General features: G+C 41.2%; 1 protein-coding gene across 2 annotated transcripts; it reads left to right on the forward strand.

Annotated features, from left to right (window-relative positions):
• The first annotated feature begins 291 nt into the window (after positions 1-291).
• Positions 292-12,969, forward strand: LOC118104451 (LIM domain and actin-binding protein 1). 2 transcript variants are annotated; one of them, XM_035151326.2, is made up of 10 exons: positions 292-366; positions 2,920-3,062; positions 4,195-4,237; positions 7,782-8,225; positions 10,373-10,427; positions 10,647-10,744; positions 10,868-10,946; positions 11,171-11,202; positions 11,308-11,441; positions 11,596-12,969. In XM_035151326.2, exons 2-10 carry the CDS (start codon positions 2,941-2,943, stop codon positions 12,668-12,670), a joined length of 2,082 nt encoding a protein of 693 aa, XP_035007217.1. In that variant the 5' UTR covers positions 292-366; positions 2,920-2,940; the 3' UTR covers positions 12,671-12,969. The 2 variants fall into 2 exon arrangements, with proteins under 2 accessions (XP_035007217.1, XP_035007218.1); XM_035151327.2 differs by lacking the exons at positions 292-366; positions 2,920-3,062; positions 4,195-4,237 and adding an exon at positions 4,708-4,847.
• The last annotated feature ends 758 nt before the right edge of the window (positions 12,970-13,727 follow it).

Here is a 13,727-nt window from a genome sequence, read left to right on the forward strand (position 1 = left end):
TCTTAACCCTCAAACAGCCCTTTGAAAAAGAAGGACCAGTCAAAATGTCCTCACTTTTCAAAAATGACCTCACTCTGTCGGCTCTATGCTTAAAATGGTCCTCACAAAGATATAAGTACAGGAACAAACACCCACACAAGCACGCAGACACACACCCACACCCACACACATTTACAGGTGGGAAGGGGGGGTAACGTAATACCCTGAGGTCATTGGCCCATGAAATCACATGACCTGGCTCGTCCACTCCCATCGCACCTTTGCGGTCGCCCCGCCCCCTCGGGTGCAGGTGGCACACACACCGGGCGGTGACGCAGTGAGTGTCAGGTGTCCGCACAGGGAGCGACTCAACGGAAGCGAGCACAGGTAAGACAGCACTCGAGCAAGGACACGAAGAACAAGCGCAAATGACTCCAGCTAATCTTATTTGGAAAATACCAGAAATAATGTTGTTTGTCAAAAGTTAAACGAGCTCGTGGTTGTTTGAATTAAAGTGTTGCCTTAGTTGGAATAGCGCACGTGCGCAGTAAGTCCGGGTGCGAGAAGAACTCTGTGTCTCTTTGGAACAAATCGATGTCAAACTATCTGCTGCTGACTTTGTCTTCAGCTCCTGTTGTCTCTTTGTAACCAGGAGTCAAAACAGAATTAACTTTGAACAGAGGCGAATTTGAAAGTAAATGTGCGTCCCTAGAGTTTGGCTTTTTCTCTCAACCAATCAAATACAGTGTTGTACACCTGTAATTAAAAGTCCTCAAATAACTTGTCGGCTCCTTGGCAGAGTCTTTCTCACAGTCCTGTCCCTTTGCTGCAGTATCGAGTCTCCAGTTCAAGCTCAGCCGTCTACATGTTAACAACTTTTATTTGCTTTTGTTTTGAATGATTATTTGCTTCTTGGGTTTGAATCAATTATGAGGCTTCCTCCTTCCTGATGAGTCACACGGTTTCCAGCCATGCTGTGGTAACTTGTAGTCAAGCAGGACTTGCATTAAAGTGAGGGTTTAAAGGTCAACTGTCCACCTTTCACTGATAAACCAGTGATGGAGTAAAAACTAAATGATGACGCTTCGATGTTTAGATTTCAAAAGCTCATATTTCAGTTTGCCGATGATGATTTCAACTTCACTCCCTTTCTAAACAGAGACACGTTTACAAGGGCGGTGATAAGTTTTCCTTCCTTTGTTACCTCTGATTAATGTAAAGACAAAGTGTTCGGTTAATCTCAGATTTCCAAACCAGGTCAAACCAAAGAAAGTCTGAAATAAATGTAAAGCATTAAGATTGTTTTTACATACAGGTAAATCATGCTATGGCCCCACCCTATTTTATCCTTTTACATGAGTGAGATTTCCTGTTGTGTGTTGCTGATTTTCAGATGATGTCTCTGGTTACATCAGCTGGTTTCTTTGTGCCCTTGTAGTGAGACGGACTTTTGAGTTTTATTCTCAACCCTCATAGTTTTTGTGGGGCGTTCAGGATTACCTTCAACGGTCTGTGGTTTGTGGATATGCAAAACAGGTGTAATGGCGATGTGAAACTCAGTTTACCTTTGTTTTCTCAATGACGCACTAGTGACCTGTCCAGGGTGTGACACTGACTTTTGTGCCGTGGGATAGGCTCCAACCTTCTGATGTCCATAGAAAGCACTGACGGTAGAAAGGAGGCGCCAACTAATAAATTGTCTTTTCAGCATGTCCATCAAGTTACAGTGTTGTTGTGCTTCAACCCAGGCACCTATTCAGTAATACATAGAACAACACACAATTGATAATTGACAAGGTGAACTAACTTGCCTGTCGGGCTTCAAAACCTGTAGCAACAGTAATTAGCCTCAGGCTACTTGGACATATCTTGTGTTGTGTCAAATGTGGAGTTTTATTTTGTCAGCCTTTGCCTGTGCTCATCTCGAAAAAACACTAACACCAGTGCAACAACAACTGAAGGTAATCACATATTATTATATATAATTATGGAATGTGAATATCCAATATGTAGTTAACTATTATAATAATCTAATTCTGTAAGTCTGCAGGTAATACAGTCAGAAATGTTTGTATTTGACTGATCTGTGATCTGTGTTTATAATCTGGGTTATGTTGAAATTCAGTTCAGCTCAGTCCAAAGTCCTCACACTACTTTTCACCAGTATGGCTCTGCGTCCTAGGGATGATGTAATTGATGCACCTGAGTGAAAAAGCAGACATGGCAAGAGGAATGATTGCAGGTCTATCAGCTGTAAACAGGTGTCATTTAAACAACAGGTCATAACTGACTGAGCACTTCTGAGGGATTCATGTCCTGACGTAATGTCCTTCCAGACACAGGATGTGAATCATCATGTCTCGGTAGCACTAATTTAAATGTTTGTTTGAGTGAAGTTTATTAAATATGATGTTTGTGTTGTGAAACTCTTTGGTCGTCTGTGAATGATTATAATGTGCTCACACTCAGCTCAGTGGTTTGCAGTGAAGCGGCACAAACTTCAGCACAGGTTTGAACACGCTGGTCTTGTATGCATAACTGCATGAGCACAAATACAGTACGTGCATGCATGTATGTCGGGCACTGGGAGAGTGACAAGAGATAAACTGACAGGGACCGTGTTATAAATTTGTAAATCAGTGATCTCCGTGAGCAGACCTGGACTCTGGCACTGACCTCCTGAAGAGTCTGTACATGTTACTATAGGTTTCCTGTTTATCCATTTGAACAAGGGCTTCTTTGTCTGTGTAAGTCTTGTCTATCGTTACCACACATTAGTGTCACCAATGTGGTTTCCATTGGCCTAAGACATAGCTGGTAGATGACAGGTTGCAGTCTTCTGAAGGTTTTGTCAGAGTAAATGTATGGGTGATGATTTCAAAGTGGAGAGTAACAGGTGTTGTACACATATCGCTTACAGTGGGTGTGTTTGTGTTTCAGGTACTTGGGTAGCTAGCAGATATGGAAAGTGGTCCATTCAGTCGACGGTCCTGGGCGACGCAGTCCGTGCGCATCACTGCAAAGGAGCTGTCATTGGTCAGTGGCCGAGGAAAAAACAATGCCATCGCTGAGCGGTTTTCCAAGTGAGTAACACCTGGTTTAAGTGAATGTTCTATGTTAATATCTATTCGTGAAACTGTCTGTTATACAAGGAATTAATGCTAAATACATTGCGAGAGTTGCACTGAGTAGAGTACATACCTTAGACATCATCTCACAATGTTAAAGAAAGTAAAAAAATCCACCAAAATGTAATGGGCTTTCTTTGCCCATGTCCCATCCTTCCACCAAATTTCATGGAAATCTGTTCAGTAGTTATTGCATAAGGTGCTAATAAACAAACTTACCAACAAACAAACAAGCAAACAGATAGAGGGGAAAACACAACATCCTTGGTGGAGGTAATAAAGCTATTGTGTTTAGCCAACTAGCTCATACTCTTAATGCATTTCCAGTTCCATCATACTTTAAATACTTGGGACAAAATATATTAGATCTATTTAGGACTACATTGAGCTACAGGGATTTGTCAAGGTTCAGACTAAGGAGATATATATATATATATATATATATACTTTATCATTATGCAATGTACAGGTGTTGTAAGGAGGTATAACACATAATTGATCTACTTCAATTTTTTTAATGTTTTACTCTTTATCAAGTGTTGGTTGTTCTCTGCTCATATAGAGGAGATCGTTTAAAACCACAGCCCTCACTAAGGAGCAAAAATTTAGTCTTTAAACTTTAAATAAATAATAATGTGACATGTATCATGATCATTATTGATATTGAATGAAAAATGTTATCTTTATGACATTTTAAGCCACAATGCCCAGCCCTGCTACAGACTGCAGCCAGAAAACCAGTGATCATTCCAATGACTCAGCCAATGTATTGAAATTGAAAACAAATAAAATCTGAGTATTTTATGATCTTTTCTTTGACACAGTGCTTGTTTTAAATTTTCTTTTTTTAATTTAATCTAAAAAACAACCAACAAAAAGTATTAAGAAATTAAAACCATTCCAAAACACTGCACTGCTGCAAGATAGAACACAATCTAGAATTCAACATTTCTAATAGTTATACATGTTCATGGTAAAAGTTCTTCATTTGTGTCTAGAACCATGAAATATGGCATTTTAAAAAAAGTAGAAATGTTCTTATCTGTTTTGAGTCACTAGAGGTCAGCATTGTTTCCTTGTGTCTCAGGTATCAGAGAGCTGCTGTGGAGACTGCAGAGAAGAAAAAAGCAGTAAGTATTTTTTATGTGCAGGATGTAAGACAGATTTTATTTTCCACTGACCTCAGTTTAGAGACATCTTCTCCAACTTTGTGATCCTGAAAATGTAATGTACAGCTGTTTGAGACATTACAGGGAAATTAAGGGTTTGAGGTTTCTATATATGAAATGGTCTAGTAGATACATGAATAGTTCAATTGTAATTCACAGTTTTCAATCTATAATACATCATGTTCATCAAGTCTCCCTGCAAAGTAAATGATGAAATGAAGAGTGTGTGTGTGTTGCTTCATTTGCTCAGTAGTTGCTGCTGGAGGTGCTAAACTAATTACAACATGTTGAGATGTGGAACACACACACACACACACTGAGAGACAGGGAGACTCACCATGCCAACACAGTGTCTGGGCCAAATGTCTTGTCCTGGCTGACCTCTCATTGGCCACTTGTTGCAGTGGGCAGACTATCAAACCCATAATCCCTCTTCAGTGTAATCCCCTCGCAATAGTCTCTGTGGTTCCAACTGTAGGTTAGCTGCTTTGTCCGTGTGCAAGACTGATAAATAAACCTGGATAGAGATTAATAGAATTACTGATCAGCTAATACCATGAAGAAATACAAGGTAATGTTGCTGTGCTTGTGTGTAACATTGTGAGTGAGAGCCAGTGTGTGAGAGCCAGCAACTTTAAAAGAAAAGTTGGCTTCTTCAGTCTTTGTTTAATGGTCTGGCTGGTAATGACAAGAAGGCTTTGTTTTTTGTCCTGTAGATGCGTGATATGGTTTGTTAAAGTCAAGTTTCTGCAGTTCTCCCTCTCAGTCAGTATTTAAGCAACAGAAGTTTTGACAGAAGAGCTTCACAGAAAACTGCCATGATGGCAAATTCAAGTTGTCAAGTTTCATTTTTAATACAAATTTACATTTTAATATGATATCTCATAGTTTGTAATCATTTTCAGGAACTGTGTGTGAATATGATCAGATGTTACACTTTTACAGGGAAACAGAAGTTTAGTTGAAATATTTGAGGATAACACTGAATGAAAGACCATCTGTCTGTCTAAATGTGTGTATGTGTGTTCCTGTACTTATATCTTTGTGAGGACCGTTTTAAGCACAGGCCCTATTTTCAACGGGCTGTTTGAGGGTTAAGACTTGGTGTTAGGGTTAGGGTTAAAATAAGGTTTAGGTCAGTGTAAGGCATTTAGTTTGGCTAGTTAGGGTAAGGGGCTAGGGAATGTATAATGCCAATAAGTGTCCTCATTAAGATAGAAGTACAAACGTGTGTATGACAATGAGTTAATTAGATTAATTGAAAAGAAAAATGACTGAGAAAACATCAGAAATGTGTTGGCTATTGTTTCTGAAACTGGAAAGATTTGCTGTTTTTCTTTGTTTTGTGAGATTCTAACCTAATTACGTCTGAGTTTTTGGACTTGGCATTATGGTAACATGTGATGGCCATCTGTCAATATGTTTGTTAATTAATTATCATAATAAGTTCAATTTTCTTTTTGCCATTTCAATTAGTTAAATTTACTTTGTGTAGCACTTTGTGTTTTGTCCTTATTATCCGCTGTAATTTTCATTCGATATAGGTCCCTAGATTTTAAAGCAAGTTACAATTCAAACTCATTGCAAGTCCCATTGATGTGAGGATATGTTTTCTTGGTGCAGGCTCCTCCCTCAACCCTAGAATCTGCTGACAGTCTTGACTTAGTGTGACTCAGAGCAGACTCAGCTATCACAGTTTATCCAACCAGTGATTAAGAAAAGCTCAGCAGGTCTGTCTTTTAAGGAGCAGTTTAGTTCATGTGCTGAAGGACTATGTTAGAAAAATCAATGAATGATTTGTAGAGGAGGATTCACGCTTTAACAGTGTTCAGTCATTACTGCCTGCGTCAATGCATCAGTGTTACTGTCAACATGTTCAGCTCGTATAATGCAGTTGCATCTATTTTAAATTGTGTTAAACAAGTAGACACTTTTAGTAGTTTTAAAGCCCAGAAATCTCCGGCCACTAAGCTAAATGGATGTTGATGAATTTGTGTGTTGTGTCTTCTCTGACACAGCCCTGACTGATGATCTGTCATTTGAGTCTGTTTTGTTGAACCAGAACCTCTCGCTCTCTCTGAGATTTCTTTTAAAATCTGTAAAAACTCTTTTGAATCGGTTTTGTTTGTCCTTTATTCTCACAGTATTTGTTTTTCATCTTGTCCTGTTTTTTTCTGATCTACAACTTCGGTACAGATCAGTGCTTTGTAGATCCAGTCTTTAATTTCATTATCGTCAGCAATGATCCAAGAGTGGAAAAATGTCAGAGCTGACCCAGCGAACAAAGAGTTAACTTTTCCCTGAATGTATCATTTCCTGCTCTGGTTTCCTGGGTTTTCTGACTCTCTCTCTGTCTCTCATTCACTTTTGCTGGTGTTAAAGGGGTTGGGCTAACTCTTACAAGCAGATGTAGTTTGGTTGCTAACATCTGGGAGACTCTACCTCTCACTGTCTCTCAGCACACCGACCTGTAGAGGAGGACCGGCCAAGGACTCTCACTTTTGACTTGTGGTTACACCTCGTTCGGCCGATCCTTCACATTCTCTGAGGTTTTTATATCTCATTGCTTAAACGAGGAACAATCTTCGTCACTGTCCAGTTCTTTGTGTCTACTCTGGAGTTGCGTCACAAAGACAGTAATTGTGTCTCCTATTTTGCCCACTTAGGGTTTTTTGTTCAGCCCTTTTGGCTGATGTTCTCAGTTTTTTTCTTTGCTCTATTTCTTTTTTGTCTTTCTGTCTGTTTGTTCATCAATATAACGTATTTTTAGATGTATAAAATACATTTCAAGTTTTTGATGTACTAATACATCATACATTTACATGTTTTGTCACCAACTGATTGTATTTGTTTCTTATGTCTAACCGTGTTTAAATTAGGTTTAAAATGTATTAGTATTTAAGTGTTTAAATGTTACTTTCTAACTTCACCTCAACCAGGAAGCTTGCCTGCAAAAGTTTAAACTGTCTAATATATTTTCGTAGTCCATTATTTAACATATGTAATGGTGAAATATTCTTATTTCCAGATCCGCTTTCTTTAGTGTGTCATTCCTCTTTTATAATTAAGGAAGTTCCTGGAGGTCACTCACTGCAGCAGTGATCCTCCTGTTGCGCTGTTTGCTGCTCAATATGTTTTGTCATGAATGGCTAAGTAGTGAACTGAGCCCTCCACAGTGTTTTTTTTCTGTGAAAAGGTAAAGTTGTCGTGTAGAAAGGAATGCAGCTGATAAATGTGGCAGCATGCTCAGCCCTGCTCTCTCTGTCTCGAGCCGGTCGTTGCATTTAGCAGCCGCAGCAAAACATCTATTTCCTGGAGCAGCTTTGAACAGCTGTTCACCTAATCTGTCAGTGGAGCCTGGTTCAGACTCTGGCATTTCCTTTAGCAATTGTGCTGAATTATCATTGAAGCGGTTTGATACACTGTATTCAAGTGTTTATGATGTCATTTTCAATTTAAGTGTTTTGCATGCTCACAGTTTAACTTTTAGTTTTCTTCCTCACAGGCTTTTGAGAGTTCGACACCCTCCCTGCGTTTAGGCAACCTAAGTGCTCTGAAGAAGCGCTGGGAGCTAACGGAGAACCTTGACCGCAACAAACCTTCATCCGGTCAACCTTCAAGCGAATTCAGCTCTCGCAGTCGGCCCCCTGCCCTCGCCAGGCCTCCTTCCACCAGTGAGAACCCCCCTCCATTAAAGAGCCCTGGCCTGGTGACACCTCAGAAAGGGGGATTTACAGTTAGTCGTGCCCAGAAGCCCTCAGCAGCTCCAGAAGCAACCAAGGCTGAAGAACAGAGAGGGATGGACAGGGATGAGGTGGCACGTAGCGACAGACCTGAAAAGCTTGAGGAGCAAGTTCCAACCAGCCCCTGTGCCTTCTATGAAAAGCCCAGAGTGCCACTGAACAACCTGAAGATGAAGTTTGAGAGGGGAGAGGACGCCACGGCAAAGGTAAAACAATTAGCTCATGTGACATTATCTTTCCATCAATAAATGATGTTGAAGACAGTTATAGACAGATTTGGTGTAGAGGAGCGTCACTTTCTCATTTGGTAGATTTTCATCCCGTGCATTTGAGCCACAGTTTGAGGAAGACACGGAGGGTTTAAGGTTCCTTCAATATATTGATAACTACATTTGAAAACTGCCATTAAAGTTCTCTCTTTGTGCATATTCCAGACACAACTCAAGTTTTTTTTTCTCCACCACTTTGACAGCTGTGAATCTATTAGCTCTGCATCAGTTTCCCAGGAATTAACCGTAACCACAATGTTGATGGTGGGATTTATTGTACTTATGTCTATCGGTCTTAAAAAAAGTTATATTCTCAGAAAACCTCTTGAGAACAAACTCAGAATGTTTTTCTCATGTGGCTGACTCCATGTTGCATAACCTAAAATCACTATGTGGCCACCATTAATATGCATCTTTGGAGGAAAAACCACTTTGATTGTAATTTATAGAGCTAATTGCTACATACCGTGTAACTATAAGCTTTGTAAATGTAATGAGTACACGTAGCAAAAAGAAATAAGTTGACCATAATAGGTTTCCCATTCAGCTCAGCAGTAATTAAACCAAATCAAAGGTCCTCTCCCCCTGCTGTCTGTGCAGAAATACTCATTTCTGAGCATAGCTATGTCTTCAAGACTTGTCCTTCATACAGTTTTCCATCTCTCCCCCACTCGCTCCTGTCTTCTCTTTCTCTCTCTCTCTCTGTGTGTGTGTGTGTGTGTGTGTGTGTGTGTGTGTGTGTGTGTGTGTGTGTGTGTGTGTGTGTGTGTGTGTGTGTGTGTGTGTGTGTGTGTGTGTGTGTGTGTGTGTGTGTGTGTGTGTGTGTGTGTGTGTGTGTGTGTGTGTGTGTGTGTGTGTGTTTTCATCCCTCTCTGCCCAAAACAACAAGCACTCCACTCTTCACCTTCCTCAACAGAGGAATGCAGGGACATTCCTGACCTAGGGCTGTTTCATTCTTCAGAGGATCACCTCTCCAGAGCAACTGTCTTTATCTCCCTTTTCATTAGCCACTGCGTGCGTGTGCATGCGCGTGTGTGTGTTGTCCAACAGCCCTGGCTTTTAGTTTTACTGTGTTTTTGTGTGTGTGTGTGTTATATTGTGCAACAGCAGTAAATTCAGATTCAAGTTGTTCTTAGTAGAATGAGTAAGAATGTTACGTCACCACTCGGGAAGAAGAAGTGAAAATGTTCTGGTGAAAATTTACAGGCGAGTTTCGGAGCTTTATAACTCTTGGCTGAGGAAGATGGTGGCACAACAGGACACCACGGCTCCAGTGAAGCAGCCTGAAGAAACGGGTTGTTTTAATTGGCCCATGTGTGTACAGGATAACTGCAGAGAGAAACTGTCTGGTTTACTCATTAGTGTTGGTGACACGTGGGATACGTGCTCGCACACACATACTGTATGTAGCTCGCTCTTTTCCATAAAATTCAATGGAAATGTTTTGGTTCTCATGACTGCAGGTCAAAGGCATGTTGGTGTCTGTCCGGGTCAATTCTCTGCACTCTAGTTACCAGCAGGCTTTAAATGGTGGAGTGGAGACGACATCACCTTTACTCTGCTTACATCTTTCTTCTGTAGCTGAAATTCTGGTTTATTTAATGCTGAGCACAGTTTCTGATTTAGCTGTGTGAATTTACGAGAACACGACCACTCCCTATCATTGTTCATGCTCCTACACACAGGGCTGAGCTGTGTGGGAAGCTTTTACATCAGCTCTGATGTATTATTCCCAAGTAATGCTTAGGAAACAGTTCAGGCAGTGCCTCACATACATGACCAGAGGATGTCTCAATTAGATCCACACCTACAGGCTGCTTTGAAGAATTAGAATTTCAGTTTCTTTGGTGGAGTTGGTGATTTTGGAATCCTCATGTGTATATATGCTGATATGGGAACAACATGCACACCTAGTAATGACCAGTGAGATTTCAAGCACAAGGATCTTCCTCAAAAAATTACTTTTAATAAATGTTATGAATAAACAAGTATTTTCAGTGGTTAACGTGACATCTGCCAACATTTATTGTCGATAGATTTAACAAACTCACCCTCTGATCCCACCAATCACTTTACTCTTGCAGGTCAGCAGGACAACTCGACACAGTTCTTCCTCAGAAGACATGGAGCAGCGTAGCGGTACGCAGAAACACACTCATGCACACACACTATCTACTGAGTTGAGGTTCATGTTGAAGGAGTGACAACATACATGAACTTCAATTAATCCCCTCTAACTTTTATCTCACAAGTACATGTCTATTGGATCCTGAATGTTACTTTAAAGTGATGAGGAATCATTGTTTGAGTTTCTGCAACATAATGAAATCATAAGTGGGATCTCTTCTTCTGCCTCAGGCCTTTCTGTGACTGACAGAGTGTTAGAGGCGACGTCCCTGAGGGAGAAGATGGCAAAGTACCAGGCTGCTGTTTCTAAACAAGGCACCGCACGACCTGTGAGTTCATGCAGAAGGAGCTGAAATAGAAAATATTATATATTAAAAAGGAAATAAATGCTTTATTATTTCACAGTCAGTTAACACAAAGGTTTGTGTTTCTTTCTTGTGTGTTTTCTTCAGGGTGTGACCACAGAGGTGCCTGCTCTAAATGCTTCTGCACCTGCACCTCAGAAACTGGTATCTGCACCTGAGTGCAATGGTGAGTCTTGGTGGTAAATTGAAGGACAATTATGTTGCACATTAACATTGTATATGCAGTTTAACTTGTAATATGAAATGTGAAATAGAAAATGTATTAAACCATTAATTTACCCAATTTACTTTGGCATCTAGAATGAGATTTGGTTGGATGTGACTGCCCTTTTCAGTGCATCTTATTCAAATCAACAGAGAATTACATTTTCTGCATTTGTGTATTTTTAGGTGAAAGCAGCGAGCCGTCCAAAGTATCAAGGGTGAGTCATTCACTACGACAATCAGAAGACATGCACGAGTCTTCAGTAGAAATCCCATTTCAACCTCTTGATTATGAATAAATGTGTTAATATTTGTCTATGCAGAAGTTCTGCCCGCCGGCGAGGGAGGAGTGCTTCGCTTGTTCAAAGACTGTGTACCCCCTGGAGAGACTGGTGTCTCAGCAGCATGTCTACCACAAAAGCTGCTTCCGCTGCGTTCACTGCAGCACAACACTCAGGTTAGTCTCCTGCTGCCAAGTATATTCTTAATGAAATCCGTGAGTACTCTTCTCAGTGGGTGGCTGCTGAAGAACCACAGACAGGAAAATTGGTCAAAGAATTTATGATCTCCTCCTGAGGCTAAATAATATCTTTGCTCCTCTCTGTTTTTAGTCTTGGGAACTATGCCTCTCTGCACGGTAATGTCTACTGCAAGCCCCATTTCAGCCAGCTGTTCAAAGCAAAAGGCAACTATGACGAGGGCTTCGGCCATCGCCCGCACAAGGAGCTGTGGGAACCTCGAACGGAGGGAGAAGAAGGTGAAGAAGCAGTGAAGCCAAAAGAAGCAGTGGAACCAGTGGAGGTGAAGCCTCCAGCTGAGAGTAAGTCAGACAAACAGCTGACCCCGACTGAGGAAATGTCCCCACAGGTCAAGGTCACAGACATGACCGCCTTAATGGAGACACGTGGGCAGACACACGTCAGCTCCAGTGAGAAGCCCGAGTCTGCAGAGCGGCCAGCTGAGACACGCAAGCTGAGGGTCGCTTGGCCTCCTCCAGCTGGTGAGGGCCAGTCCGGGACTGCAGCGCTCAGTCCAGTCACCGAAGGAGTGACCTCCAGCAGGCCCTGGAGAGCCAAGTGGCCCCCAGAGGGAGAGGCACCATCATCCTTCCAGAGCTCAGATCGGGTCGAACTGAAGAGCCTGAGGAGGAGCTCCTCGATGAAGGAGCGCACTCGGCCTTTTACCATCGCAGGTAAACCCACCCCTGCACCCAGTATGGCGCCCAAGGAGCCTCGTCGGCCTCTCAAGTCCCTACTGGAATGGAGAACATCATTTGAAGAAAGAAACCCCTCTGAAAAATCACCGAATGAAAACAAAGAAGAGCAGCAGCAGGAGAAGAAAGAGCAGAAGGTGGCAAGTGAAGACGCAGCACGTGCAAGCAGCTCAGACGAGGACGTGGCCACGGTGCACAAGCAGGAGGAAGAAAGAGACGATCAAGTAGAGAAAGAAGATGTATCAGTGGGAGCAGACAAGATGGCTGTGGAGGAGGGCTCTCTAAGGAGCATCTCTCCAGACAGCTCACCGTCCCCTTCTCCACCTCTGCAGCCGAAACAGAACCGCACCTCTCAAGATGTGGGATTCTGGGAGGAAGACAAAGAGGGAAGTGACGCTGAGGAGCTGAGTGCAGAGGATATAATCAAGAGGAACCGCCACTACGACGATGAGGAAGATGACTCTGACTCATAGGAACATCTCGGTTTCATGTCCATTCATCATATAAAACTAGTCAGTCTGGTTTTCTCTGGTTAAAAGTAGCTCATCAATTAGCTTAGTCACATTTTAGTGTTTAATGAGTGATTCCAAAAAGTCCACTAGTTGTTTGTATGTGCATAAATGATTTAATAACTGCCTTTAATTACTGTATTAAAGTACAAATGTTTCTTTTTTACATTTTAATTATATACTGTAAAAATATGTGAAACAGCTTTTATATGACTCCTGATTATACTGGAAGGTGAAAAATCTATTAAACTCAATCAATTCTGGATCTCATCTTCTGGTAATTGTTTGCATCATGAGTTGTGTATTATTTGCAGGTTGTTCGTCCATAAAACTTCAAATGACTGCAGCACATAAAAGTGCCTTTTAATTACAGCAGCAGAGAGAGAAGGAAAAACAGTCTTTTTGTGGAGTTTGATCCTTCAGACAAGATGTTTTTAAGTTGGAGAACAAATTTCTGTTAGTTATAATTTACATTTTTTCCCCCTGGTTTGGTAAAACTGCAACTGGGGCTAGAAATTATTACGTTATCTTAACCATAGGTGCAACTACTATGTGAAACTGATCTGGTATATGTCCTGTGCAGGGCCGTGCAGAGACCTTTAGAGGGGCAAGTGCTAACATTTCAAAAGGGGCACATGGAAAAAGAGTCCTGTGATTCTATCATAAGGTCCATACTTGGTCAAACTTTATACTTAACGGTTCAAACCAGCATATTTAGTTACCGTTAAACTTTGCTGATAAACTTGTATTCTATCCCAACCTGTGTCATCTCTTTGGACCTTCTGGATTTGTGTTTTATACAGTAGTTTATTAGTTTTCTGCTTGAGAAGAGGCAAACCATGGCAAACATGCCAAAGAAAATACGCACTCTTCATTGGATGATAGATATAACCTGTCAAAGGTTTATACTTTGTTAAATTTAGCAATTTTCATACTCTTATGAAGACACCAGGATTTGTTCTCTTGTATTATGCAGTGCCGTTTTCAAATATTCAGCATATTACAAAAGGTTTCTAACACC

The sequence above is a fragment of the Hippoglossus stenolepis genome, chromosome 3, assembly GCF_022539355.2.
Source record: "Hippoglossus stenolepis isolate QCI-W04-F060 chromosome 3, HSTE1.2, whole genome shotgun sequence".
Classification (NCBI taxonomy): domain Eukaryota; kingdom Metazoa; phylum Chordata; class Actinopteri; order Pleuronectiformes; family Pleuronectidae; genus Hippoglossus; species Hippoglossus stenolepis.